Source organism: Homarus americanus, unplaced genomic scaffold, assembly GCF_018991925.1.
Source record: "Homarus americanus isolate GMGI-L3 unplaced genomic scaffold, GMGI_Hamer_2.0 scaffold43550, whole genome shotgun sequence".
NCBI classification, from domain to species: domain Eukaryota; kingdom Metazoa; phylum Arthropoda; class Malacostraca; order Decapoda; family Nephropidae; genus Homarus; species Homarus americanus.
The window spans coordinates 157,501-184,875 of record NW_024757148.1 but is presented as its reverse complement, the minus strand read 5'-3'; the positions used below and the strand labels follow the sequence as shown (position 1 = coordinate 184,875).

The 27,375-nt window shown below is 42.8% G+C and overlaps 1 protein-coding gene across 8 annotated transcripts in view; it reads right to left on the bottom strand.

The window, feature by feature from the left end:
- Window positions 1-27,375, bottom strand: part of LOC121857391 (ATP-binding cassette sub-family G member 1-like) — a 104,838-nt gene that overhangs the window by 9,595 nt on the left and 67,868 nt on the right. For 7 of the 8 annotated variants that reach the window (XM_042353414.1, XM_042353413.1, XM_042353418.1 and 4 more), the window contains 10 exons: window positions 13,682-13,812; window positions 8,426-8,558; window positions 6,698-6,887; window positions 5,797-5,942; window positions 4,841-5,079; window positions 3,305-3,433; window positions 2,382-2,599; window positions 1,931-2,099; window positions 1,547-1,647; window positions 434-589 (listed from right to left, as the gene is read on the bottom strand). In XM_042353414.1, coding sequence (XP_042209348.1) covers window positions 434-589; window positions 1,547-1,647; window positions 1,931-2,099; window positions 2,382-2,599; window positions 3,305-3,433; window positions 4,841-5,079; window positions 5,797-5,942; window positions 6,698-6,887; window positions 8,426-8,558; window positions 13,682-13,812 — 1,612 coding nt within the window. The remainder of the gene's footprint in view (window positions 1-433; window positions 590-1,546; window positions 1,648-1,930; window positions 2,100-2,381; window positions 2,600-3,304; window positions 3,434-4,840; window positions 5,080-5,796; window positions 5,943-6,697; window positions 6,888-8,425; window positions 8,559-13,681; window positions 13,813-27,375) is intronic. The other variant, XM_042353420.1, reaches the window with a different exon arrangement.

Here is a 27,375-nt window from a genome sequence, read left to right as displayed (position 1 = left end):
TGTCCACCACTAGACATTATTTACTGTTCCTAAAACACATCCACAAAGTTTTCTGTTAGGTCAACTTCTCAGTGTATATTTAATAATTTACAAGATGATTTTAATATAACTACAATAAACAGAACTTTAAACTGCTGTACAGTATATTAATATGATTTTCTGTTGTTACATACCAAATGATATACTGTACAGTATAAACAATATTGTGGGCCACTGGAGTTATGGCACACACTACTACACTACATTCTGTACAGTAATGTACAGTGAGATATAAGGGATCCCACTGAGTTGGATGATCACTAACCTATGTAAGCACTAAATCATCTCCAAAATACACTACAAATCATATCCTTAGGTGAATCATGTATGTATTGCAATGTTAGGTAGCATAGCTTCTTCTGGATTACAATATCAGGGTTACACAATTCATTACCTGTATATTCAAGCAGGCCCCAATAGCCAAGCCAAGACTCTGAGCCACAAGTGATGTCATGATGCACATTGTGGTGAACATGAAGAATCGATGAGCCTCCAGTGGCTGATCCGTCAGAAAATAAACCAGTAGCACGTATAGCAGCGGATATAATACCTGAAAGAGATCAAACACCATGTAGTTCATCACTGGCCACAACACATGAAATATTTGCCATCTGCCTGACTCAGAAATGTGTGAAAGGATTAACATGAATTAAATTTGGTGGAAACTTGGAGGAAAAAATATATTCAGTATACTGTAGTACTTTACATGAAAAAATATAGTAGGGGGGTGGGATAAAATAAAGCAAAAGGAAAATTTCAAGTAAAGACAAATGTGGAGCTTGAAAATCTGTTTCACAGCATCACATGTAATCCATATTACTGTAATTTGTTCAGCACTAGCCAAGTAAATTGCATTAACATTTTATACTCTGACGAGGGACTGAAGAAGGAAAATAACAATGAAGATGTGGGCTGTGAAAACTTTGAGGGGCCACTGTACAAAGGGGGAAAACCTCTGTACTGTATAGGAAACTTGCAAAATGACAGAACAACGTTGGAAGAATAAAAAAAAACACTTTACATGGTTCAAATTGAATTACTGTACAGTACTGAATGGCATCAGTAAGTAAAGAATGAAATGTTTTAAAGCGACAACTTAAAGGCGACATAATGAATAAAACTATAAACCTGTATATGGCCAGAATTGTACAGGTGAACCCCAAAGAAAAAAGAAAAAAAAATGATCTACTGTACACACATCAGACAGTAATTGACAGATGAATGTTGGTGGAGGAGCAGTAAGTAACCAAGAGGGAACAAGTGTTTAATATTCTATAGTTTAATCAATCCATCAAACGAGTCAGTGAAGCCCTGATGGGACAGTAATACCCAAATGTAAAACAATGCAAAACATCTGATAGTTTAAATTTTTTCACTGCACTAGTTGTAATGTCAAAATACTTACTATAACTGTAGATTCCTTTAGAACTTTCCCGCAATATTTTAAAATGTTTACTACAATACATGTATTTCAAAATTAAATCTTGGCATGTTTTAAGAAAGTTACCTGGAAGGGCATGTCTGCCATAGTCTTGGCTAAATAGTATGACTTGAGGGAGTACCAGTAGTTGAGATGCTCTCTGATGAAGACGTTCATCTCAAGGGGGACTGGTGGTGAAGAAAAGAAAAATTACAACTTCAGTACTTACGACGAGTTCCAATAACTTCTAAACAACACAGGAATAACAACAATAACTAATAATGATGAACAGTTCATAAAAACATTCATTATCACGAGTCAATGTAAAGCTACTAAACAAATTCTGTATCTTAATCTTAAATTGTGAACGATGTTAATTACAGGTATATGATAAAGTATTTCAATAAATATAACTACAGTAGTGTTATGTTTTACTTATACATTACAATACTTAACAATAAAGATACTCACATGTAAGAATGGTGGGCATCATGGCAGTAAACATTAAGAACAACATGCAGAAGAATAAACACCCTGAGTTGTTGAACACTTTGCCTGCTTCATTTCCTATGTTATAGTACAGGAGACCTATGAGCAGACCAATCAACGTGTGTGAGCAGAGACGCATTTTTGTCAGCATCTGGAAAATTATCATGAAAAATTAGTTTGTCACAAGAACGACAACTTAAGTGATGTTATTTACATAGAACTGATATTGAAAGTAAAATATTATATTGCATTATTTTAAGGATAAACAAATATGGATTCCTATTTGATCTAAACATAATTTTAATTGTTTAGTAGCTGCTGTTAATCATTAGAACAAAAGGACTATATGTTTTCTTATATAAAAGACTGCAGTGATCACCTCCTGTCCTAAAGTGTGTGTATACGCCAAAAAAAAAAAAATCTGTCTACTAACCCCATCTCTGATAATGGAGAGAAAAGTCCGTTTGAACAGGATGACAAACTGCTTCCAGCCAGATGTTGGGAAGGAGTTAGGAATATCATCAATGCTCTCATCTTCTGATGCCAAGAGTGAGTGCTGAGTAGAGGGGATGTTGACTCTTGCATCACCTCTCGGGGGTCCGTTTAATGCCTCACCACCACCAGACTCCCGGTGTTCATCATCGTCCCGGGCTAATGAGTAAAACCAGTCATCAATAATTACAGGATACAGTACTTTAAAATTTTATTATTACCAATACCGAAAATTTTTTATGGTGGCCACAAGGTAGGTCAGGTTGGTTGGTAGCGATTCACTCATTTACTGTATGTACCTGTGTACTTCACTTTGATGTTTAAATCCTCCACAGCAAGATTCGATGAAACTATATGCATGGGTTATCAACTGTGAAAAAGCTTTTAACTTACTGTAAAATTGGATGAACTTAAAAGTTCACATTGACTTAAGAGAAAATAGATTCTAACAGCTTTTTGAGCAAAGTTTTAGCAAATCTTTTAAGACAATTACCTATACAGTACCGATATGCAAGGAGTTATCATTTATGTTAAATTAGAAAAAATTACAAATTGACAATATTTATTTAAGGGTATCTTCTGTTTCCACCAGACCATCTTCAAAATACAACATACTTAAGTTATGCTGGATTCTGCAGTTGAGCATGAAAAAAGAATATCACCGCCACCCAAGCTGTGAGCAAAATATTTCAGCTTCCAAGCTCAAAAAGTGCTCGAGATATTGTCCATTCAAGCAGGAAAGGAAACAAATGGAACAAGCCCCGAGTACCTCAATTATTGCCTACGCTTCACACGACACTGGAGAGAGACTGTGGAAAATGTGTGGACAAAAGGTAAGCTGTCACAGTTAATACAAAGCCTTACCTATAATATGTTGCTTGGCCCTCACTGCCAGGTGGTTGTCTGGTCCAAGGTTATCACACTTGCCACATCTCACTGCGGTCGTCAGCTTGTGGGTGAACTCTCCGTACTCCCCGCAGGCAACCTCCATCACTGCCAAAGAAAGTTTACTTATATCACCCCATTCATATATGGTAATATTGTAATAACTCACATTCTCCAGAGGCTACACTATTTTTTCTCCTGTATACTTTGATCATTGTTCTCTGGTGTTGAAGAAAAACACCTTAGTTGTTCAGGCTTAGATACCATTAGATGATTAGCTAAAAGGGTTGGTCACCTTACCGACTCAGGAGTACAGTGTCTGGGTTTACTGTACAAGTATATTAATTACCCATATACAGTATGATATAACTTATTTCTTCCCTCAGTGAAAACAAATCCAACAAATAGCTACCCCGGTAATTGTTCTGTGTGTGTGTGTGTGTGTGTGTGTGTGTGTGTGTGTGTGTGTGTGTGTGTGTGTGTGCGTGCGTGTATTATTAAGTTATAAACAGTACAGTTCATACGTACTAAAAATAGTTTTAATTGGTTTGTTACAAAAACCTGAAAACTTTTAGTTGTGTTTTTCATTGTGTGCATGTCTGCATAAATACTGTATGACTTGAGAGCACCAAAGTCTCAGTTAAGTTCTCTTTTTTTTTCCTGGGGAATATGAGGATGTTTTGGTTTCTGTTGTGCATGGTTGGAATCTCCAAAAAGGGGACCAGTTTGCTTTAAGATTATCTGAAAAATGATACAGTACAGTATTCAAGAAAAGGCCTGTAGTTGAATGACTGACTTTTAACTAAAGAAAAACAATTCCACATCCTGATTCAGGCTTGAAGATATCTAAGGGCATAAAATTATGTTACCCTTCAACAAAGTACCAACTATGCTACTCTTACTATCATTAAGAGAATTGTGGGTCAACAGTTATCAACTTTTCTTATTTGCGTTAATACAAAAATTTTCCCACAATAGTTTGTCAAGTTAATTACAATGCAAAGAACTACCTGGTATGTCATACCTAGATAACACAACATAACCTAATATAGTCGTCACCTGGTGTAATAACACCTTCATTGTACAAACTCCTTCATATACTGTTTGATCTCTACTCTCCTTTCATCATCACCACCCATTGAACAAACAATCCCAATTTTTCGTTTTTCAAATAATAAAGTAATACCATCCTCCAGTATTTTTATTGGCATCGATTTTCCTCTAATTATTCTGCTTCCTCCTCTCCTTGAGTCCTGTTGTAACAAATCCCCACAAGTCAAGATTTCATTCTCTATTAATTCCTTAAAATCAATGTCTCAATCCATTGTCACAATAATAAAAAAGACCACTTTTCACAACAGCATCCTCTGCATCTTAATACCCCCTTTACTATGGGAATGCCACTTTTAACATTTTATTTGGCCAACACCAGAATTTTATTATGCTCAGAGGGGACCCCATACACAAGGGGCTAATCTATGGAGTAACAACACCAACTCTCCCATCTTTACTTACAGAAATCAGCAGGATTGTGGTATGATGGACACTCCAGACCCATTGCTGATAGGAAAGGAATGAGCCCATGGATGGCTCCACGGTAGATGCATTGTCCCTCTGCCAATGCGTAGAGATAGTCAAATTTCTCGAACAACTTTGCTGAGGGTTGATGGATGGTGCATATGATGGTGCGTCCTCCCTGTGCTAACGTCTTGAGCAGATTGATACATTGGAAACTACTACTGCTGTCCAACCCACTGGAAGTTAATCAAAATTTTATTATTACAATGGTCTACAAATACTGTACCATACAAACTAACAAATATTTTATATGATGATTTTGTTAATTTCACATTACGTATTTACATGCGTCTCTTATGAAAATTCCTAAACGATAAAAATTCAATAGGCAAATACTATTTCTGTTAAACTCTGCATTACTAAAAATTCATCATACAGGGAAAATAATAAATGGAACCTTGAAGAGGATTGCCGAGAAAAACTAGGTCTATGAACGTAAAAAAAAAGGGGGGGACTCCGACACATCATACACCTTATGGAAGTGTAGTGAACACGGAGTACAGTAGAGTAGACTCGACAGCTTTATAAGAAAGTTTGCTGAGGAAGACTACTTGAGGGTTGGATGTGGTATCAGTACTGTAGTTGGGAATGGATGAGGTTACACAGACGTGCACTAGATGTGGGGAGGCTAAGCAGGCCTGAGATGGTATGTAGGGGTCAATGAGCAGGTTAAGAGGAATTCATTTAAGTGGTGTAGATAAGTGGGTAAGAATGATAGACAGTAGAACAGTACAGGGAGTGTATAAAGGTAAGCAATTAGGGCAAGAGTGGTAGGAGGACAACCAGGCTAGAAAGGCCAAGTTTATATACCGGGTAGGATAGTCTTGAGCCTTAATATCTTGGCCATCCCCCTAGGAACAGGACATACGATATGGATTACATTATAATATTACCTGGTGGGTTCATCAAAGAACATAACAGGTGGGTTGTTGACAAGTTCTAATGCAATGGACAGCCTCTTGCGCTGACCACCAGACAAGTTAATGGCCCGTGTGTCTCTACACTCTGTTAAGCTGAGTGTCTCCAGGATTTCGTTAATCTGGAAGGTAAATCTCTATTAAAGAATATCTACTGTACTTGTATTTGCACCATTATACTTCAGAAAAAGTTGAAAACAGCAAACAGTATTCATATTCAGAGCTACATTTCTTAAAAAACAAAAACAATAGGATCCTCTGGAATGCATTTTCACATCAACTTATATTAAAATTTTCTTACCGGGCCTATAATAAAACAGACCTATATATAAAAACTGCTGAGTACTAATACCAGTAACAATTAACTACTATATCCAGTTTCCTCCCAAGTTCTTATCACAATAAGTAGCCCAAGATCTATCAGATTGAACACTGCTGCCTCAAGATTAGTGACATAAGCCTTGTAATAGTGAAAATACTGTAAGAAGTTTAATAATTTATTGGGTCAACATATCAATAATATTGTATCTCTCAGTAAATTAACAGGGATTAATCCACACCCTTTAAATAGGGCCATTATCACCAAACTGGAAAATTATAATGTGAAGCTTCACAAGAGACCTAAGAAGAGTAAAGCCCACTCACTGATACTTCCCTGCTTACCTGATATTACTTATTTATCTTTATATCTTTATCAAATATTCATTCTTACTGATATTGAAAAAAAAGATCCTCAGTTGAAAGTAGTTACTGAAACAAGTGAACAGAAAATAAAGGTCCATAAATTCTTTGGTGGTTTATGAAGGAGAAGTAATCAATTCCAATATAGTATTCAAAATAAGATGAGACTCTACCCAATGTTCCACAAAAACCTTACCACTTCCTCCTTTTGTTGTCTCTTCATACGATCACCCAGTTTAAGGTTGGCCGAGACATTCATAGACTCCATGACAGTGAGGTGAGGGTGGAGGTGGTCGTCCTGCATGATGTAACACGACATCTTGCGAAACTTTCTTAGATTGCGTTCACGCCCATTAACTGCGATGGTGCCCACAACATTGCTGATCCTGTGAAGAATTAAAGGTAGTGTTTGGTGATTGTCTTGTATTAAGACTTTGCTTGAGGTTAAGAATGCCATTCACACTGTTTTCATCAACTAAAGGACCACTTATTCCTCATGTCAACTTAAGAGAACTGCACTGGCTGTCACACCTACATGAACTGACAGCCATTATACCTCATACCTACTAAATAACAAGAGTAACAACTTTTTTTTTCATCATTTACACCACCGTCAACTTACTAGCCAAGCAGGTGGTCGGTCTGTTTGTTGTTATATCCTTCACTGTCCATTGTTAGTACCAGGAGAAAACCTGTGATGTTTATACAAGAGTCACACTGCATCATAACAACACCCTTCTCACATCCAACCCGGAAATCAAACCTGGGATGCAGTAGTGAGAGGCAAGTACAGTACACTCCCAGGATCCTACCAACACTATTCATCCCCTATTCCAACATGCCACATTTATTCCTTACACTACAAGCAACTGTTCCTTCCTCTAATACACCCATAAACATTCAACACCACTACAGTGAACACATCCCCAATTACAGTGAGTAGATCTCAGCCCACCAAGATGCGCAGGATCTAGAGCAGCCGGTTAGCTTAACCCAGTGGCACACAACTCCTCTCGGTACATCACCTTTAAACACCCAAAATAAGCCACACCTACAAGAGACAGCAATTTCCTTGACTAAAAATTAAATTCCTTCTATTTTTCCCACGTGCTCACATTAAATTGCTCCACTTACCATAACTAATATTCCACAATGTATAATTACGACTATCATTAAAGTAATCTGCACTCGATAAAGAAAACAAAATCCCACTTAAATGCAGGTCTAGTCTCTCATGAAATACCCAGCGAGTAGGTCCACGCAGTCACTTCCTTGTGTTCCCAGCCACCTCGTTACTCACACACTCCCTCCCTCTCACCCCACTCACACATTCCCTCCTTCCCTCTCACTCAACTCACACCCTCCCTCCCTCCCTCTCACTGTCTCTCACACTGCACTCCCCTCCACTGCTCACTCTCACCCCCTCACACTCTCCCCCATCACCCCTCCTCCTCCCTCCCCTCCCCATGCCCCTCCACTCCCTCCCTCCCTCCCACTCACTCTCACCCCACTCTCCATACCTTCACATACCTCCCTCCCTCCTCCCTCCTCCCTCCCTCCCCTCCCCACTCACTCCTCTCTACCCCCTCACACATTCCCTCCCTCTCCTGTCTCCCAATTCCACACCTCCGTCTCCTGCCCCCCCTCCTGCACTCCTTCTCTGCCACCCCGCTCCTCCCTCCCTCCCTCTCACTTCCACTCCACACACACACACACACAATAAAGGCACACATTACTCCATTTCACTGTCACCTCACTCATAAATACTCCCTCTCACTGCCACCCCACTCACATACGTCCTCCCTCTCACTGCCACCCCACTCACATACTTCCTCCCTCTCCCTGCCACCCCACTCACATACTTCCTCCCTCTCACTGCCACCCCACTCACATACTTCCTCCCTCTCACTGCCACCCTACTCACCTGTATCCAGCCGTTATGTTCATCAGAGTAGACTTGCCAGCTCCCGAGGGCCCCATGATCGCTGTGAGCCGGCCAGACTTGAACTTCCCGCTCACCCCCTTCAGGATGGTCTTGTATCCTGTGGAATATAAAACTACTCTAATGAATCTAAAGTTCATAAATAGGAATGTAGTTAATGAAGTATATATTGGATCACCTGAAGATTCAACCCCCATCCCTCCTCTCTCTGACTCCTAACTTATTTCACCTGGAGATTCAAGAAATTTGTCCGAAGGTAATCTAACCCTATGGTATCTTAACCTAACCCTATGGTATCTTAACCTAACCCTATGGTATCTTAACCTAACCCTATGGTATCTTAACCTTTAACCCTATGGTATCTTAACCTAACCCTATGGTATCTTAACCTAACCCTATGGTATCTTAACTTAACCCTATGGTATCTTAATCTAACCCCATGGCATTCCTTTAACCTAACCCTATGGTATCTTAACCTAACCCCTATGGTATCTTAACCTAACCCTATGGTATCTTAACCTAACCCTATGGTATCTTAACCTAACCCTATGGTATCTTAACCTAACCCTATGGTATCTTAACCTAACCCTATGGTATCTTAACCTAACCCTATGGTATCTTAACCTAACCCTATGGTATCTTAACCTAACCCTATGGTATCTTAACCTAACCCTATGGTATCTTAACCTAACCCTATGGTATCTTAACCTAACCCTATGGTATCTTAACCTAACCCTATGGTATCTTAACCTAACCCTATGGTATCTTAACCTAACCCTATGCGAAAAAAAATAATATGTATTGCATTTGTTTCTTTTAAGTTATCAATATGTAACTAGTGATGCTGTTTGTGGTTAGTGAGGCTGTTTGTGGTTAGTGAGGCTGTTTGTGGTTAGTGAGGCTGTTTGTGGTTAGTGATGCTGTTAATGGTTAGTGATGCTGCTTAGTTAGTGAGGCTGTTTGTGGTTAGTGAGGCTGCTTGTGGTTAGTGAGGCTGCTGGTGTGTGTGGTAGTGATTTGTGTTAGTGATGCTTTGTGTTAGTGAGGCTGTTTGTTAGTGAGGCTGTTTGTGGTTAGTGAGGGGGTGGTGATTCTTCATGTGATCCATTAAAGCTAATACTGTATACAGATACCATGTAGAAAATACTAATATCAATAAGGGTAAAGTCAATAAAAAATATACATAGAAATGCTCTAATTCACACATACACATGCACCAGTAAATAAACACATAATACATTCACAAATAAACAAACACACACACACATATACACCACACATGGATCAACACACAGGCAGAGAGCAGTGCACATAGACAGCGGACTAACACCAAAATGGAATCCAATCTCTCACCCCCTCTACAAACTATCCCTATCCTACCCTGAGATTATGTATACCTCCAGTCCTTCACAAACTCAACTTATTCAACACTTCTCACCACAGGATACACAAATGGGTCCTAATGTCCGAAAACCTCGAGGCTCATTAACGTCTAATGCCTTAATCCCAACCCTAGATAACTTACCAGACCTCACATTCCTTGCCTTACTACGACAATCATTCGGCTGTACTATGTCATTTTGGTATCTACAATACACTCCACCACACCACAACACTACCCAACACCCTACAACACAATCCTTCACGCTACAACACAACAACACCCTACAACACACACACCCAACACCACACCTTCACTCACCACACTACCACAAACGCCACACCTTAAGGCCCGGGAGGAGAGTCAATTAGTTTACTTAGGCAATGTGTGTGGTGGTACCCTCCCTAATGTTGCTTCAGTGGGCCAGTAGAGAGGTAGTCAGCCTATGGTAACTTTAAAGGCCTAGGGAAGGGCTACAGGAGTGAAAAGGATCCCAAAGATTAAGGGCCCAAGGGGGTGACAAGGGCCCCAGGGTGGACATGGCCCCCCAAGGGGGGTGGGGGGGTGACAAGGCCCTGGTGGGGTAGACATGGCCCTGGGGGGGGGGGGTGACAAGGGCCCCAGGTGGGGTGGACAGTGGCCCTGGGTGACAAGGGCCCTGGGTGGGGTGGGACAAGGGGGTGGGGGGTGACAAGGCCCTGGGTGGGGGGGACAAGGGCCCCTGGGTGGGGGGTGACAGGCCCTGGGGTGGGGGGTGGTGACATGGCCCCGTGGGGGTGACATACCCTGGGTGGGGGGGGGCATGGCCCTGCAGGACAAGGGCCCCCTGGGGCATGGGTGGGGGGGACAAGGCCCTGTGGGGGGGTGACAGGCCCTGGGGTGACAAGGCCTGGGTGGGGGGGGTGACAAGGGCCCCGGGGTGGGGGGGGGGGGGGGGGTGACAAGGGCCCAGGGGTGGGGGGTGGACAAGGGCCCAGGGGGGGGGGTGACAAGGGCCTGTGTGTGGGGGGTGACAAGGCCCAGGGGTGGGGGGGGGTGACAAGGCCCAGGGGTGGGGGGGGGTACAAGGCCCAGGGGTGGGGGGGGTGACAAGGGCCCAGGGGTGGGGGTGACAAGGGCCCAGGGGTGGGGGGACAAGGGCCCAGGGGTGGGGGGGGGGGGGTGACAAGGGCCCAGGGTGGGGGGGGGTGACAAGGGCCCAGGGGTGGGGGGGGTGACAGGCCCAGGGGTGGGGGGTGACAAGGGCCCAGGGGTGGGGGGGGGGTGACAAGGCCCAGGGGGTGGGGGGTGACAAGGGCCCAGGGTGGGGGGGGGTGACAAGGCTCCAGGGGTGGGGGTGACAAGGCCCAGGGGTGACAAGGCCCAGGGTGGGGGGTGACAAGGCCCAGGGGTGGGGCCCTGGGGTGGGTGACAAGGGCCCAGGGGGGGTGACAAGGGCCCAGGGGTGGGGGTGACAAGGCCCAGGGGTGGGGTGACAAGGGCCCAGGGTGGGGGGGTGACAAGGGCCCAGGGGTGGGGGGGGTGGACAAGGGGTGGGGTGACAAGGGGCCCAGGGGTGGGGGGGGTGACTAGGGCCCAGGGGTGGGGGTGACAAGGCCCAGGGGTGGGGGTGACAAGGGCCCAGGGGTGGGGGGGTGACAAGGGCCCAGGGGTGGGGGGGGCACAAGGCCCAGGGGTGGGGGGGGGGGGGGCACAAGGGCCCAGGGGGGTGGGGGGGTGGGGTGACAAGGGCCCAGGGGTGGGGGTGACAAGGCCCAGGGGTGACAGGGGCCCAGGGGGTGGGGGGGGGGGGTGACAAGGGCCCAGGGGTGGGGGGGGGGTGGACAGGCCCAGGGTGGGGGGGTGACAAGGGCCCAGGTGGGGTGACAGGGCCCAGGGGTGGGGGTGACAAGGCCCAGGGGTGGGGGGGACAGTTTGTGTGGGGTATAGCATAAGGCCCAGGGTGGGGTGACAAGGCCCAGAGGAGGGGGGACAAGGGCCCAGGGAGGGGAAAGACAAGGCCCAGGGAGGGGTGACAAGGGCCCAGGGGAGGGGGTGACATAAGGCCCAGGGGAGGGGGGGTGACAAGGGCCCCAGGGAGGGGTGAGGGGGGAGGGGTGACATGGCCCAGGGGGAGGGGTGACAAGGGCCCAGGGGAGGGGGTGACAAGGGCCCAGGGAGGGGGTGACAAGGCCCAGGGAGGGGTGACAAGGGCCCAGGGGACAAGGGGGGGGTGACAAGGGCCCAGGGGAGGGGGGGGGCAAGGTGACAAGGGGGGAGGGGGGTGACAAGGGCCCAGGGGGCCCAGGGGAGGGGGGTGACAAGGGCCCAGGGAGGGGGCAGGACAAGGGCTCCGGGGTGGGGGGTGACAAGGGCCCCGGGGTGGGGGGTGACAAGGGCCCAGGGGTGGGGGGTGACAAGGGCCCAGGGGAGGGGGTGACAAGGGCCCAGGGGAGGGGGTGACAAGGGCCCAACACAGGACCCAGGAGATCGTCAAGGGCACCTAATATCAATTCCTTTATTTCCTGTAGCTGTCGTCCCTTCAGCCATCCCTCACCCCCGTCAGTAACCTTGCATAGCTTTCATCTTCACAGCTTTTCCCCCTCTCTCATATTTTGTCTCTTCCTGCAGTATTCCTCCCACTTCTTCATACCTACATGTTTCAGCTGCTCTCTCTCTCTCAGTATACACTCCATCTTTTGGCTTTCTTTCCTTTCCCAATGTCATCACTCTTATTCTTTCTCTCGTCTTTCATCCCCATTTATCGTTCCTCTCTCTCTCCCCCTCTTCTCCTTCTCTCCTTTCCATTACCCACCTGATCATATATTGTGGTTTAAAATATATCAATAAACTACCAAATAATAAGCACGGTTAATGTTCCGGAGACAGGTTTATAAATAATGTTTACTATGATTTAATTTACTTGTGTTACTCAGAGAATATTGTTCCTTTAAATACTATTAATTTTACAAGAGTTTGGAGTTAAATCCGACAAACAGTATTGTATATAAAGATGTATTTACTAAACACACATCGCACAGAACACTCCTCTTTCACTCCCTTAATTATACTCCCCACACTCCTACCCCCCCCCCAGGCCCTACGCACACCAGCACCCCATCACACTCCTACCCCCTCCCCCAGGCCCCACGCACACCAGCACCCCATCACACCCCTCCCCCAGGCCCTACGCACACCAGCACCCCATCACACTCCTACCCTCCCCAGGCCCCATGCACACCAGCACCCCATCACACTCCTACCCCCCCCCAGGCCCTACGCACACCAGCATCCCATCACACTCCTACCCTCCCCCAGGCCCCACACACCAGCACCCCCATCACACTCCTACCCCCCAGGCCCCACGCACACCAGCACCCCATCACACCCCCTACCCCCCAGGCCCCACGCACACCACCCCATCACACCCCTACCCTCCCCCCAGGCCCCACGCACACCAGCACCCCATCACATTCCTACCCCTCCCCCCAGGCCCTACGCACACCAGCACCCCATCACACTCCTACCCCTCCCAGGCCCCTACGCACACCAGCACCCCATCACACTCCCACCCTCCCCCCAGGCCCTACGCACACCAGCACCCCATCACACCCCTACCCTCCCCCAGGCCCTACGCACACCAGCACCCCATCACACCCCTACCCTCCCCAGGCCCCACGCACACCAGCACCCCATCACACCCTCATACCCTCCCCAGGCCCTACGCACACCAGCACCCCATCACACCCCTACCCCAGGCCCTATGCACACCAGCACCCCATCACACCCCTACCCCCTCCCCCAGGCCCTACGCACCCCATCACACCCCTACCTACCTATAACACACTCAGATCATCACAATCGAGCCACACACTCACCTCTATGCCTGCCTTCAGACACCGAGTACGACAGATCGCAGAACTCAATGTGTACGGGCGGTCTCTTGGGTAAATGGGACATGATGACTCCCGCGCTGGCTCCGTTCACCACCTTCTTCCTCAGATCGTTACTGTAAGATGGAAATAATTAATATAAAATGAAAACCTTTAGTATAAGGTTCAATATATATATATATATATCAATTACTTTATTTTATATATTTGATTGTCTGAATTAATATATGGTTTAGGCAAGTGTTTGTTACTGAAGAAAAGGGAATATTTATTTATGCTGAATCTGTTTTATTAATACGGTTTACATCAGTGTAGAAACAGTGTAATGAAAGAAGCAGAACAAGCACCAGTGTCAGACGGGACCAATAACATTTAAAACCTCATTTGTTAATATACAAACCAATGGACTGACTTCATTTATCAACTACAATTTAAAACGTGCCATTACTCTGGGTCAATATTTAACTATATTAATAAGTTACACAAGAGTAAATGGCATAAGTGATACTGTATACACAACATTCTTATTGACTACACCAAATATCGAACTGATTTAACTAATATACAGTATAATGGTTAGGTTAATTGTACAACTATTTTTTCCCAAGACTGATGAAAGAACCAACACAAGCAGACTTTGACGGGGTAAATATCTCTTGATTTTACGACCGATGCACTTCCACGTTTGCCGGAGAAACTTCATCTATTATAATATTATATCTTTCTGAGCTACATGACCAAATATTCTCTACATAAGACTGATAATATTTTAGCTTACTCGGTGTCCCTAAGTAGTTTAAAAGGGTGAGGGACAACCTGTTTGGTTCACCTTTAACCTCCGAGATGCCAAGTACCATTACAAGCAGGAAGAGAGACTTGATGATCAAACTTGAGAATAATGAAAGGGAAAGGAGAAGGGGGGGAGGGAGAGAAGGGGAAGGCGGGAGATGGGAAGGCGGAGGGGATGAAAGAGAAAAGGGAGAAGGGAAGAGAGAAAGTAAAGGGGGGAGAAAAAGGAAGAAAGGGAAAGGAGAGAGGGACAGTCACGATTCTTAAACGTTCACATGATAAATATTCATTCCTTACAAGTGACGATGTAAGAATGTAACTCAAACTAAAGTAAAATATATAAATAAAAAATCACGAGAATTAAGGCAACAACACACCATAATTTTACTTCTATTTATAAAACAATATTAAAAGAATATCCCCCCCCCCCCAGCCACAAAAAAGTGAAATAAAAACAAAATAAATTGGTGAGTGTTAAGGAGTATCACAGACAGATTATTTTTCTTGGTATATATACAAGTAGTGAATAAATCCCATGTCAGAATACCGAAAAAATTACTTAACTTTTAATTAAGACATAAGGCCTCAATACCTTCTGGGAGTTCGATAAAAATCTCATCCGTCTCACTTTAAAGGACTGAACAATGGATCCGGTAACAAACACATTCAAGAGATAAATATTCTAAAATACCCGTAAAACATTAATTCAGTTGTGACATTAGAAATTTATCCCCCCCCCCCCAAAAAAAAATTACTGTTCAAATCTAGTCCTGTAGAAGGAAGGTTAGGAAAATGTTTGGTCTATATTTCATCTCTACGTCGTCCGCTACAAAGCCACTTCTTTAATATCTACAAAAACTACGTAAAAATCTGTTATGGGTGGTAGACATATGTATACCTAGTGACCGAGCTGACGTGATCAATACCATAAATAAAGTCTAACCCCCCTGAGTTAATATCTAGGACCAAAAGACCCACATTTATCACGGTGTAAACAAGGAGACAGGCGGTGGTGTTTGTTCCCGCTCACACCACGACCACCACGACACCACCACCACCACACTCCCTCAACAGCACCTAAAACACTTATCACACTGAATCCTACACAAGATTCACCTTATTTCCCAGAGTATTATTTTGAGTTAGTATCACCTGAAGATTCACCCCCAGCTTATTTCACCTGGAGATTCACTCAAGCTTTATTTCTCCTGAAGATTCGCCCTCCTCTAAGCTTATTTCACCTGCTGAAGAACTACTCTTACACTACCGGGGAAGGGGTAGGTTAAGTTTGGTTAGAGTTAGGTTGGTTAATCTTCAGGTGAAATAAGCTGGGGGCGTAAACCTTCAGGTGAAATAAGCTGGGGCGTAAAACTTCAGGTAATCCTCTTGTTGTTTTTACGTCTCCTAAACTTGCGCTTCCGGTTCACCTGGCGACATGACAGCACGACCAGCACCAATTTTTCTTGTTTTTGAGCACGACCGTAATCTGTCACTCCCGGGCTGACAGTCAACAGGGAAATGTCTTAAGTTTGTGGGTCACCGCCTTGATATATGAGTTTCCTAAACGTATTTTTTCCCCAGGATTTGTTGATGGTGTTTTACAAGTCGGTAACCTCCCAATGAGTACAAGATACCTTTGTTTCTCCTCCCTAACCTAACCTCACCTAATATTAACCTAACCTACCTGACAACTTAACCTAACCTCCATTGCCTATACAAATACTGAATCTATTTAAATTTGTATGATGATTTTTACCGAATAAAACTAATCTGAACACTATCCTTCTCTCCTGCATGAGCCAACATATTCTTTCTCCTAATATAAACAAATACATCAACACAACTAAACTATTTCTGGCACGAATTTTAACAAAAGAAATATCATATATCCAGTTCACATTACATTACCTTTTTTTTTTACGCAATAAAAAAAAAATCGTGACCAATTATAGCCAACAATACGTCAGGTAACATAACAATAGACACTCATCACCTGAGCCCTCCTGTATACCTTCCCCGTCGACGGTCAGGAGGCAACGAACCTGTCTGTCCCTAATTCCTGGTATTTTACATAAGAACCACCTTGTCTCAGAAGCAACGAATAAACCACTTCGAATCCTACGACCCTGCCCTATAATTATTTCATCAACAACGAATTCAACAACTTCATATCTTCTGGAATTGTTGTTTATTTTCTATGATGATTTATGAAATATGAGTGGATAATTTTGACTATTGTAATGAATGTATTTCTTATAAGAGGCTTCGAGATCTGAGTGAACTGCTTCGAATTGGACTTCACCACCGGAGTAACAAGCAAACAACACTTACAGCAGTTCATTATTGTTATTGTTGTTAGGAATATTAAAGTTATTTAAATTAAGAGTAAGTATTTCCTCATTTTCTGCCGTGGTTGACCGTAAGAAATAGTCTGCTTGAGAAAGAGAGAGATAATCGGAAAAAAAATCTGTAGCCACAACAGCCGTAGGATATACCAGTTGGCTACGTCACCCAAGCTGAGAGAGAGAGAGAGAGAGAGAGAGAGAGAGAGAGAGAGAGAGAGAGACTATCCTACTCCCCGTCTTAAAAGCTTTACTACCTGGGAATCCAATTAATGCCGGGAATTATGAAGTTCTCCGGCCATCATTTATGCTTCACTTACCACCTATTGGAAACGAAAATTCCCCTTACTTAACTTACTGAGCACGAGGAAAATACTGAGAATTTAACAGGGTATTATAGCTGAAGAAATAGTGAAGATAAGTGACGACGGAAAAAGAACGCAGCAAAAAGAGAATCGCCTGAAGATTAACCACCCTAAACCTGACCTAACGCTAACCTAACCTATTTTAACACTAACGTATCCTATCCTTACCTAACCCATGGTAACTTAACAATAACCTAAACTATGCTATCCAAACCAAACCAAACCCCTCAAGGTAACATTAACAGCACTTAGTCTACAGGTGAAACAAGCTAGGGTGGTCTAATCTTCAAATAATCCAAAAATAATGTCGGTCCATTATAATAGTTGCTGGAGAAATTTGTGGAATGGCGAAGTATATGTTTTGATACAGGCGGTCGAACGGAAAGACATCACTGATAATTATACCCCTGATTTGTTTATATACATGTATGATGATTTTACTGAATATCTATCTATCTATCTATCTATCTATCTATCTATCTATCTATCTCCAAAAACACAATAGAGATAAATAAAATGATTAAAGAAAACGTACCATGAAAACAATGAAAGAAAATGGATCCGTTTTCTAAGTTTGAGGTTTAACATAAACAAAACCAACCTGGGCAATAAAACACTCAACACCGACTGAGATACAAGACAAAAATGTGTAAATAGCAAGAAATAGATAAGATTAATGGATAAGATAATGAGAAACAAGTAAGAACAGCAACAGGATAAGTAATGTGACGAAAAACACTAGGAATTAGAGCAGCCAGTGACCCCTGTTATTGTTCAATCTTTCCTTCACTTTAAGGACAATTTACTACTTGCGCACAAAATGTCTCACGCCACCAACACCAGCTCAAAGGGACACAACTTCAAGCTCGCTAAGATGTCATGCAGAACGAACACGAGGCAAATACTTCTTCACACAGGGGATGGTAGACCTATTGAAACAGTCCACCAGCTTAAACTGTGGTATCGAAAACAGCACTGGGCTTCAAAATAACCCAAGACTGGCCATTAAGTAAATAAGATAACTATTCTCATTATTGTTTATATGTCTGTCTACCTCGATCACACCTTCATTGTTTCAGTCTTCAGCAGCTGCCATTATCATCAGCATCAAATTTGATTTTTATACTGTCACCTTCATACAAATATCAAAATCATATGAAGGGTAATTTATGTAAAAAAAAAATTAACAGAGGTAAACTCAACACCTATACCTGAAAAAATGGCGTTTAAAGATTATGAACTGAGACGGGGATGACGAAATGCAGGTAGAAGGGGTAAAGGGTTGAGGGTGGAGAGGGTACGTGGAAAGTGACCACCCCAGTACCTGCCTCCATACCCCACTCCTCTTTCTCTCCATACTACCTCACTGCTTTCCTCCACGCCAATATTTTCCCAACCATCCAACAACCACAATGTAATCTTCGCAACTCAGCTTCGAAATAAACTTCCTCATAATGCAATTACAATGGTAAACTTCCTCACCATTCAATCATGGCATAAAACCTCCCCAACCAACTAAACCACAACACAAAACCTCCCCAACCAACTAAACCACGACACAAAACTTCCCCAACCAACTAAACCACGACATAAAACTTCCCCAACCAACTAAACCACGACACAAAACTTCCCCAACCAACTAAACCACGACACAAAACTTCCCCAACCAACTAAACCACGACATAAAACTTCCCCAACCAACTAAACCACGACACAAAACTTCCCCAACCAACTAAACCACGACATAAAACTTCCCCAACCAACTAAACCACGACACAAAACTTCCCCAACCAACTAAACCACGACATAAAACTTCATCATCAACTTATCCGCGATGCAATATTCCTCCTCCTCCTCACAGTGACATCAACTTCCTCAGACCAACTTCTCTTCGCCCCTCAACTTGGTCAAGACTCTGAGCAAGAAGAAGTTTCCAGGATCCATTTACGATGGTGAAGTGAAGAGTTGACAGGAGTCTTTTGAAAGTGCAAATGGTGGCAGCGGTGGGATTCTTGTTGGGTGGTGGGGATGATGGTCGTGATGGGGATGTTGGAGGATGGTGGTGGTTGGGACATTGGGGAATGGTGGTGGCTGGGATGTTGGAGGATGGTGGTGGTTGGAGGATGGTGGTGGTTGGGACATTGGGGAATGGTGGTGGCTGGGATGTTGGAGGATGGTGGTGATGGTGGGGATGTTGGGAGGGGTAGGTGATTGGGACGTTGGGAATGGTGGTGGGGGATGTTGTTGGATGGTGATGAGGATGTCTCTAGTGGACAGATGAAGAAGCTGACGGGAGGAGGAGGAGAAGACGGCCTAGTGGACAGGAGAGGTTGACAGGAGGAGGAGAAGACAGTCTAGTGGACAGGAGAGGGTGACAGGAGGAGGAGGAGGACGAGGACGAGAGCTTCCCTAACTTGTGCCCAAAGTGGTGGTGACCAAGTTTTCTTCAGCCCTCCAGAGGTATCGAGTCTTGGGGGCTGACGACGGGGTGTGTGTGTGTGTGTGTGTAAGGTTGTTCAGACAGGTTACAGAAGGTCAGCTACTTAGAACACAAAAAATTACTTATTACAAGGTTATATATTTCCAGGTTCTATTGACTAAACGTGACGTGAATCACCCGTAGAGTTTCAATCCGCGACTCGTTAATCCCTAAACCAGAGACCTAACCAAACCAAACCTAACCTAACCTAACCTAAACCAGAAACCAAACCTAACCAAACCTAATCTACCCTAAACACAACCAAATCTAACTTAATCTACCCCAACTTTGAATGTACTACGAAGGCCACAAGTGTACAAATATACTACATTGTGTACACTAATATTGTAACATCACATTGTACGAATATTATCCTTTGTTGAGTGGTGGTAGGGGGAGGAGGAGTGGTGGTAGGGGAAGGAGGAGTGGTGGTAGGGGAAGGAGGAGTGGTGGTAGGGGGAGGAGGAGTGGTGGTAGGGGGAGGTGGTGTGGAGGGTATCAGCTGTGGAGGAGAGTGTGGTGGGGTCCATCGGATGTTAAGAGGGGGAGATGAGAAGAGCTGCCCCTCCCCCCCCCACCACAACTAACACGGCAAAATGGCAACCCACTTCCTGTCCTCATTACACCTTACTTATGTTTACACCTTTATGTCCAAAACCTTCAACTTAATACCATAATATAACTAACTATAAACTTTCTCCAACTAATTACACCTTTAATTTTCTATCTATTTACAAAGAAGCAATTTGTTTTAGAGAAGTTATCCCCTTAATTGTAAACAATGAACAGAAAACGGGGATAACGATTACAATACCCTCTCGCAGTCTCTCGCTGACAGGGGTGGTGGAGAGGATAAAACAAGAATTATGCCCCAACACCAAGAAACCAGGTGAGTTTAATTACAGTAATATATCATTCTCATCACGACTCTATCTTTGTATTCATTTCTATCTGTTTCTTTCGCAGTCTACATTCCACAAAACACCGAGGTCTCTTTGTTTACACTTGATCCACACCGACGTAGCTCTGGCAGCCTCTTCTCTTCTCAAAAACTTACTTCAGTTTATACTCCGTTAACAGTCAACTAATTAAACTCTAAGGTCGGTTAACGAGGTGGTCTACAGTCTGCACTCTACAGGGTAAATGAGGAAGTAATGTTCTTATGTAGTTTGCGGGGAACAAAGTGAACATTTGATTCACTTAACTCTCACATTCTTACCTAGATCAACCCAAAGGTTTACTCTATATATCCGGTTAACGAGGAAATTAACACTAACAAATTTCATTCTTACCTTTGTTAACGACGCTGTAAATACACAGGTTCACTACGATTTGTTCACTTTGTTCCAACACCTCAATCGGGAGACCTAGTGAGCGTCGCGGCCACCTAGCAACTAGCGGGAAGACGGGTGTAGGCCTTCGCTAGCCCAGCCGAGAGCCCAAGACAGCAACTAACGGAATATCATCCACTGCCGTTGTCTAGTCTAGGTGATTAAATAACAGGCTAACATATTACAGCGTTGACTAACCTATAGAGAAACGGAGAACCTCATAACGAATACCAAGCCTCTCCAGTAATCTTCCATCGTCTATTACGCACATATCAAACTCCTACAGTCACGGATTCAATTGAGTTTTTCGCCATTTCCTTCTTTCTATTGCCAAACACAACGACAAACTGCGATAATTTCGTTTTTGTTCACCCAGAGCCCAAGGCTTATTTATGTAAATGACCTAACATTCGCGCTGTCGGAATTAATTTAATTGGCGAAATTAAAAAATACACCAACTGGGGGCCACGCTACTCAGTATGGCGGACTGGTGACGGAGAAAAGCAAATTGTGACGTTACACCGAATATTATGGACTCTCGTAAACAAAATTATCGCCTCAAACAGGTCAGATACTTCACGTGAAGAATTGCAGCTCGGCGAAGAGAGTTTGTGGATTAAAAAGTCATTCTCATATGGATAATAGCGGCCAGTCGGTATCCGTATCCTTCATATATACTGTAGTAACATAGGAACACCTGAATTAATGTCATAAATCCGCAAAACTGACTAATGTGTGAATGTCTGTCGTTCTTTAAGCCTAACACTGATGACCTCCAATAATTACTAAGTTTACAAGGGTCATAAATAAATAATCTGTGTGTAATAGATTTGGCAATTCCTTTATGGGGGATATTAACTTGAACTTAAAAGTATATTAATTCATATCTATTGACCAATGTTTATATATCATCCATTGTTTTCTTCCCAGACATGATGATCCATTCTTTCCCCCGTGCAGTGGCTGGTCAGTGAGTGGGGGAACCTGACACAAGCTCCAACACCACATTCATGAACCGTGTCTGTTTATATGTAGAATTCTGTGCTCCTAACCATGTACTATTACTTACAATTACCAAATAATCATAAACAGAGACTATTTTAAGGTTCTGAAGAGGTCCCGTGTACCTCAATTAACCGTAGTACATGGCTTTATACTACGGTTAATTGAGGTACATGGGACTGGTCTGCCTGATGGGGGATTTTCATCGAGTGGTTCCTGGAAAAGCCAACAAACAACCCTCGGGCAGTGTCAGAAATCCTCCACTAATAAAAAAAAACTAACGTGTTGTTCCAGGACTGTGTGGCGACTATTAAAACATATCCTGCAGCCTCTACTGACCTCTGATTGTCTGTACACCGTTTAAAGAATCCCATTGAACACACACACACACACACACACACCTAAAACAGCAGGATTGAACTATAAAATATGATGTAAAATTCATATGTGCTAATGCAAAGAATCCATCCTGACCATACATGATAAGGTTATTAGAATCTACACCTGTAATTACCCGCCAAAAAATGAGAGAGCTGGGTCAAGTGGGTCAAGACTCAGGTAGATTTAGCGTGAGACAGCCATTGATTGAGGTGTCCTGCTACTCTCTGTTGACGTCTTAAAAATTCTTAGTTCTGGTGATGAGTTGTAGTAAAGATATTTGTACAAGGTAAACCTACAGTAGTTTGATCATACCTTTGATTACCGAGTTTTCCTGGTGAAGAGATGTTGTCATGTCAGAAGACTAGTTGTTGCATGAGGGTGTGGTCAGACGCCTGTTAATGACTTTCCCATAACTATCACCACACGGTAACTAGTCCTCTCTCTCACCTCTTCTACGGGATCACGATTACTTAACTTTAAACCCAGATTTATTTCCTGTACACCAAGCCAACCGTTACGACGACACCTACCTCGTCTGGCAGCCACGTCAGTAAACAAAGACCTCCTTTGTCTGGCAGCACCGTCATACACACACACAGATTAAGATAACATTGAGAAGTGAATAATAGTGTAGACGCAAGCAACACACGCACACACCCTGACAGAAGTGTGTAAGACCTTATAATCAGACTACGTTAAGTAAAGGCGTGGGAGGGCGTGACCAAGGTCAACCAGTAGCCAATGTTCAAGCATCACCACACACACACGACCACCCGTCATCTGCCACAACTGGATCTATTATCATCTGGAATTACCCGACAATATTTTTCCCCCGACGAGAATAAAATCTTTTGTTAAAGAGTTAAGAGCTGTCCTCCTCCTCCGAGATAATTGACAGTGAACCAGATATGATAAAAACATTAATGATCTCGCTATGACGCTGTATACACCTGTACTTCGACTCAGAATTAGTAGACAATTATAATCATGAGCACACCTGAACACACTACCCCGAACACAGGAGTACTCGGGGGACTCTAAGGCTTATCATGTACCAGCAATAATTTTTCATAATGTTTTAATTACTGTCATTACAAGACGACCAAAGGAACACACACACACACACCACCTGTTTACGTGCCAGATGTTGAATCATGTTAGTTCCTTATTCATCCACTGGTGTCGCTGGTGTTGACATAATGCACGCATACACCATCAATACGACTCGCAGTTTCACCACCACCACAATGGATAAGTTCCTCACCAAGTAGGTTAGGTTAGGTTAGCATTACTAAGAAGAGTACGTGTGTTTGTGAGTTAGACTATATCAAGGGCACCAAATGAACAATGAATCATGAATTATTACGGGATCAATACATTACAAGGGTTAGATAAATGTCAGGAGGTATTTTGGTGATAAACTTTAACAGAACAGAACATCATAACAGAACGACTCCAAATGTGTTGAAATTTACGAAAAACTGGCCCCTGGGAGTTACCTTATTCAACATCTCCAGAAAAAAATTAATATAGCACTTCTGACTTAAGAGACTCAAGGGCTGATTTAATCGGAAATTCTATATGATTCTAATCGTCACAAAAACCAACCAACCAACCACACACACACACACACACACACACACACACACACCAAGGAATCATTTTACGGTATATACTTAACATCAGTCAAATATCGTTCTACAAGAATCAACCAATCACAGCAAATGTCACACTACACGTCCTTGGTGGAATGTTAAGAGAATGATCTATTTTTGTTCAATATTTCTCTGATTTTTGCTTTTGTTTGTAATTTTATAAACAACTCGCGGATCAAGACAGTCTTTTATTTGGTTCTAAGAAATTAACCATCAACTAACAACTATTTTTATAAGTTTTTGTTGTTGAAATTAAGACTCGTGGTTAAAGAAAGCCTCACTATAGTATTTTTAACATACCACTAAAATTACACCACAAGCGACGAATCAAAGATAAAAACAATCACCAACACAACGAGTAATCCGAACTTGGCAGCACAACATTGGAACCATTCTTAAAAAACTGGTCCTGAGACGAAACTCCTGTTGTAAACTTAACTCGACAGATCATGTTAAGACAGTGAATCAGTTACCAATAATTGTCTCATGATAACATAGCTTAACACTAGTAATATTATACACTATTACTTACTTATATACTAAATAAATTTGCTACATAATAAAATTGCATAATATTCGGTATTATTTTACTAACCTATAAAATAAACTTGGTTAAATCATAATAAAGGGGGCAAACAATTTTTTTTTCACTTTTGTTGATTAAATGAATTATCTTAGTTACACGTCAAGAATAAATTCACAGGTAATAAAGATGACCATCTATTGACTCCACTCGCCTCACTCACACCCACCACATGCACCTGTCGTTGTTATTGTTGTTTACTTTGTATCTCTCTCCATCAAGGTGAATAAACTGTTTATATTTTAATTTTATATAATGTTCACCCCATCCTCATATATATATATATACATACATACATATTCCTGAATACATATACACTCACCCAAAAGCACATATACGCCCATATCCACATACATCAATACCACACACACACACACACACACACACACACACACACTATACAGGGGAGTTGTTAACCTCAGCCCAACACAAAAACAAAAAAAGAAACAAAATCGATAAATATTCAATTTCGTCAGAGAGAAGAGGCACTTTACCCCTTATTGGCTTCCGTCTCTCCAGCAGTGACGTCCCCAGCGCTAATACTCTACTCAGGCTACAAGGTGATGTCAGGATGCATGGTGATGTGAGGCTAAAAGATGATGTCAGGCTAAAAGGTGATGTCAGGCTACAAGATGATGTCAGGCTGCGCTTAACCCACAACGCAATAATGGATTCTAAAAGGTTCATACGTTAAATTTTCCTCGTAAGTTGGTTAGGTTAGGTTAGATTAAGGAATTATTTATGTTAATGTTGGCTTTTACCTGTGCTAGGTGTACGTGGTGTCTTAAGGTAGAATCTTTGTATCATTTTAATTTTTCTTTTTTTTTGGGGAGGGGGGGGTTATTTTTATAGTTTTATCCTCAGTCAACCAGGAAAATAATGAGACTTTCAGTTACAAAGACCTTCCATTGTTAAAGTCAGGATGCAGCAGTGACATCACCTTGCAGCCTGACATCACCTTGTAGCCTGGGTAGAGTATTAGCGCTGTGGGCGTCACCGCTGCATCTTGACATGAAAACAACTCTGGTATCATGTTGAAGGTCTTGGATATATCCTGTTCCTGTAATGTTCTTCCTCCCGCGGTTATCATGTTATAAATCATCTGTTTTGTTTTTAATATATTTAATTCCTCTTCATGAAACTGTATCTATAATTATATTTCTATAAAGTTGTAATAATTATTTAGTTTGATTTTTACCCAAGGACACAAGCACTCCCGGCACCAACTCCAGGTACGATAGTTTTTCCCAAAGGCTAATGAATGTTATTTATCATTTTTGGCGGGAAAGTTAAGTAGTGGTGGTGGTGGGTGAGTCCTGCCAGTCAGATTCGTGATGAGTTTGTCCTTCACGGCAGCTCCTCTGCTTGTAAACAAATACCTAGTAAACCTTACCACTTTAGCATCCCTAAGTGAAACAAGTTAAAACTTTAGTCAGAATGTATGAATGTTGTTTAGTTTGTTATTCTTTTCTTTAGAGTCGGTGTGTATAATTTCATAACCGGGTCGATTTAGATGTAATTAATCAAGGTACTTAAGGAACTTTAGAGTGCGACAGGGAATTAAATAAAAATTCTGATTAGGAAATGAAATTCGAAATTTTAGCCTGGGAAAAAAGGTCATACGGCAGGAAAAAACGGTCATTACGGCAGGGAAAAAAAGGATCATTACGGCAGGGAAAAAAAGGTTATACGGCAGGTTAAAAAGCCATAGAAAATAAAGTAATATTTCTAAATAAACTGGGGTTAGGTTACCATTTTTTAGTGATGTTTCCTGTAAAAAAAAAAAGTCCTACATTCGGATGCGTAAAAGACACACAGGTGGGCGGCGTCGTTACCTCCGACAGTAACTTGGCAACACTACAAGTTGAAGCAGCAGCAGCAGCCAGCCAGGGTCCACAGTTCAACAGTCCTACCTTAAATATTTACCCTACGCGGCTCTGGTAAAGTCTATGTTCATCTTCGACGCCATTTTGGTAACTTATAGGAGAGTGAAGGATGTTTTGTTTATATCCTCATACAGTAGTACCGTCCTTACAGCTGAGGGTTGGCGACCACAGTCCTCCACTCTAAATGTTCTTGGAGTGTTATAACCAATCCTCCAAAGTTTTGTATCCCTCCAAGGACCCAGTTTTTAATTTCATTCATCCATCCCAGTCTCTGCCTTCCTTGGCCCTCCTATCCTCAACTGCCCATTAAGATTTCTGTTATTATCCCCCCACCCTTAAATGCATGACCAAAGTATCTCATTTTTCTGTACATGTCAAGTATTTCTCTTGAAGTTTTTGCTAATCTTAGTACTAATTCATTTGTTTTCCAGTCAGTGTAGCTTATTCATAGCATTTGTCTATAACATCACATTTCAAAGCCTCCAACCTCTGTCTGGTGTCTGCTGAAAGTGTCCACGCTTCAGACCCATACATCAGTCCTTGCCATATAAAGCCTTTGGGCAGCCTTTCTCTCAAATTGGTAAAAAGTTAAACATTCAGGTAAAATTTATTGAAAACAAAAAACAAAAACAACTCAACTTTACATCCCAGAAATTTCACCTAAGCTAACCTATCCTAACCCAACCTAACCTAACCTAACCCAACCTATCCTAACCCAACCTATCCTAACCCAACCTATCCTAACCCAACCTATCCTAAACCGTACAAGATTACAGGATAAAATTGAATAAACAGAAAAGTTGTAGTTTTCATGCGATAGGTGGAGTAGTATGACCATTTCAAACACTAAGATGATGTTTTTAACC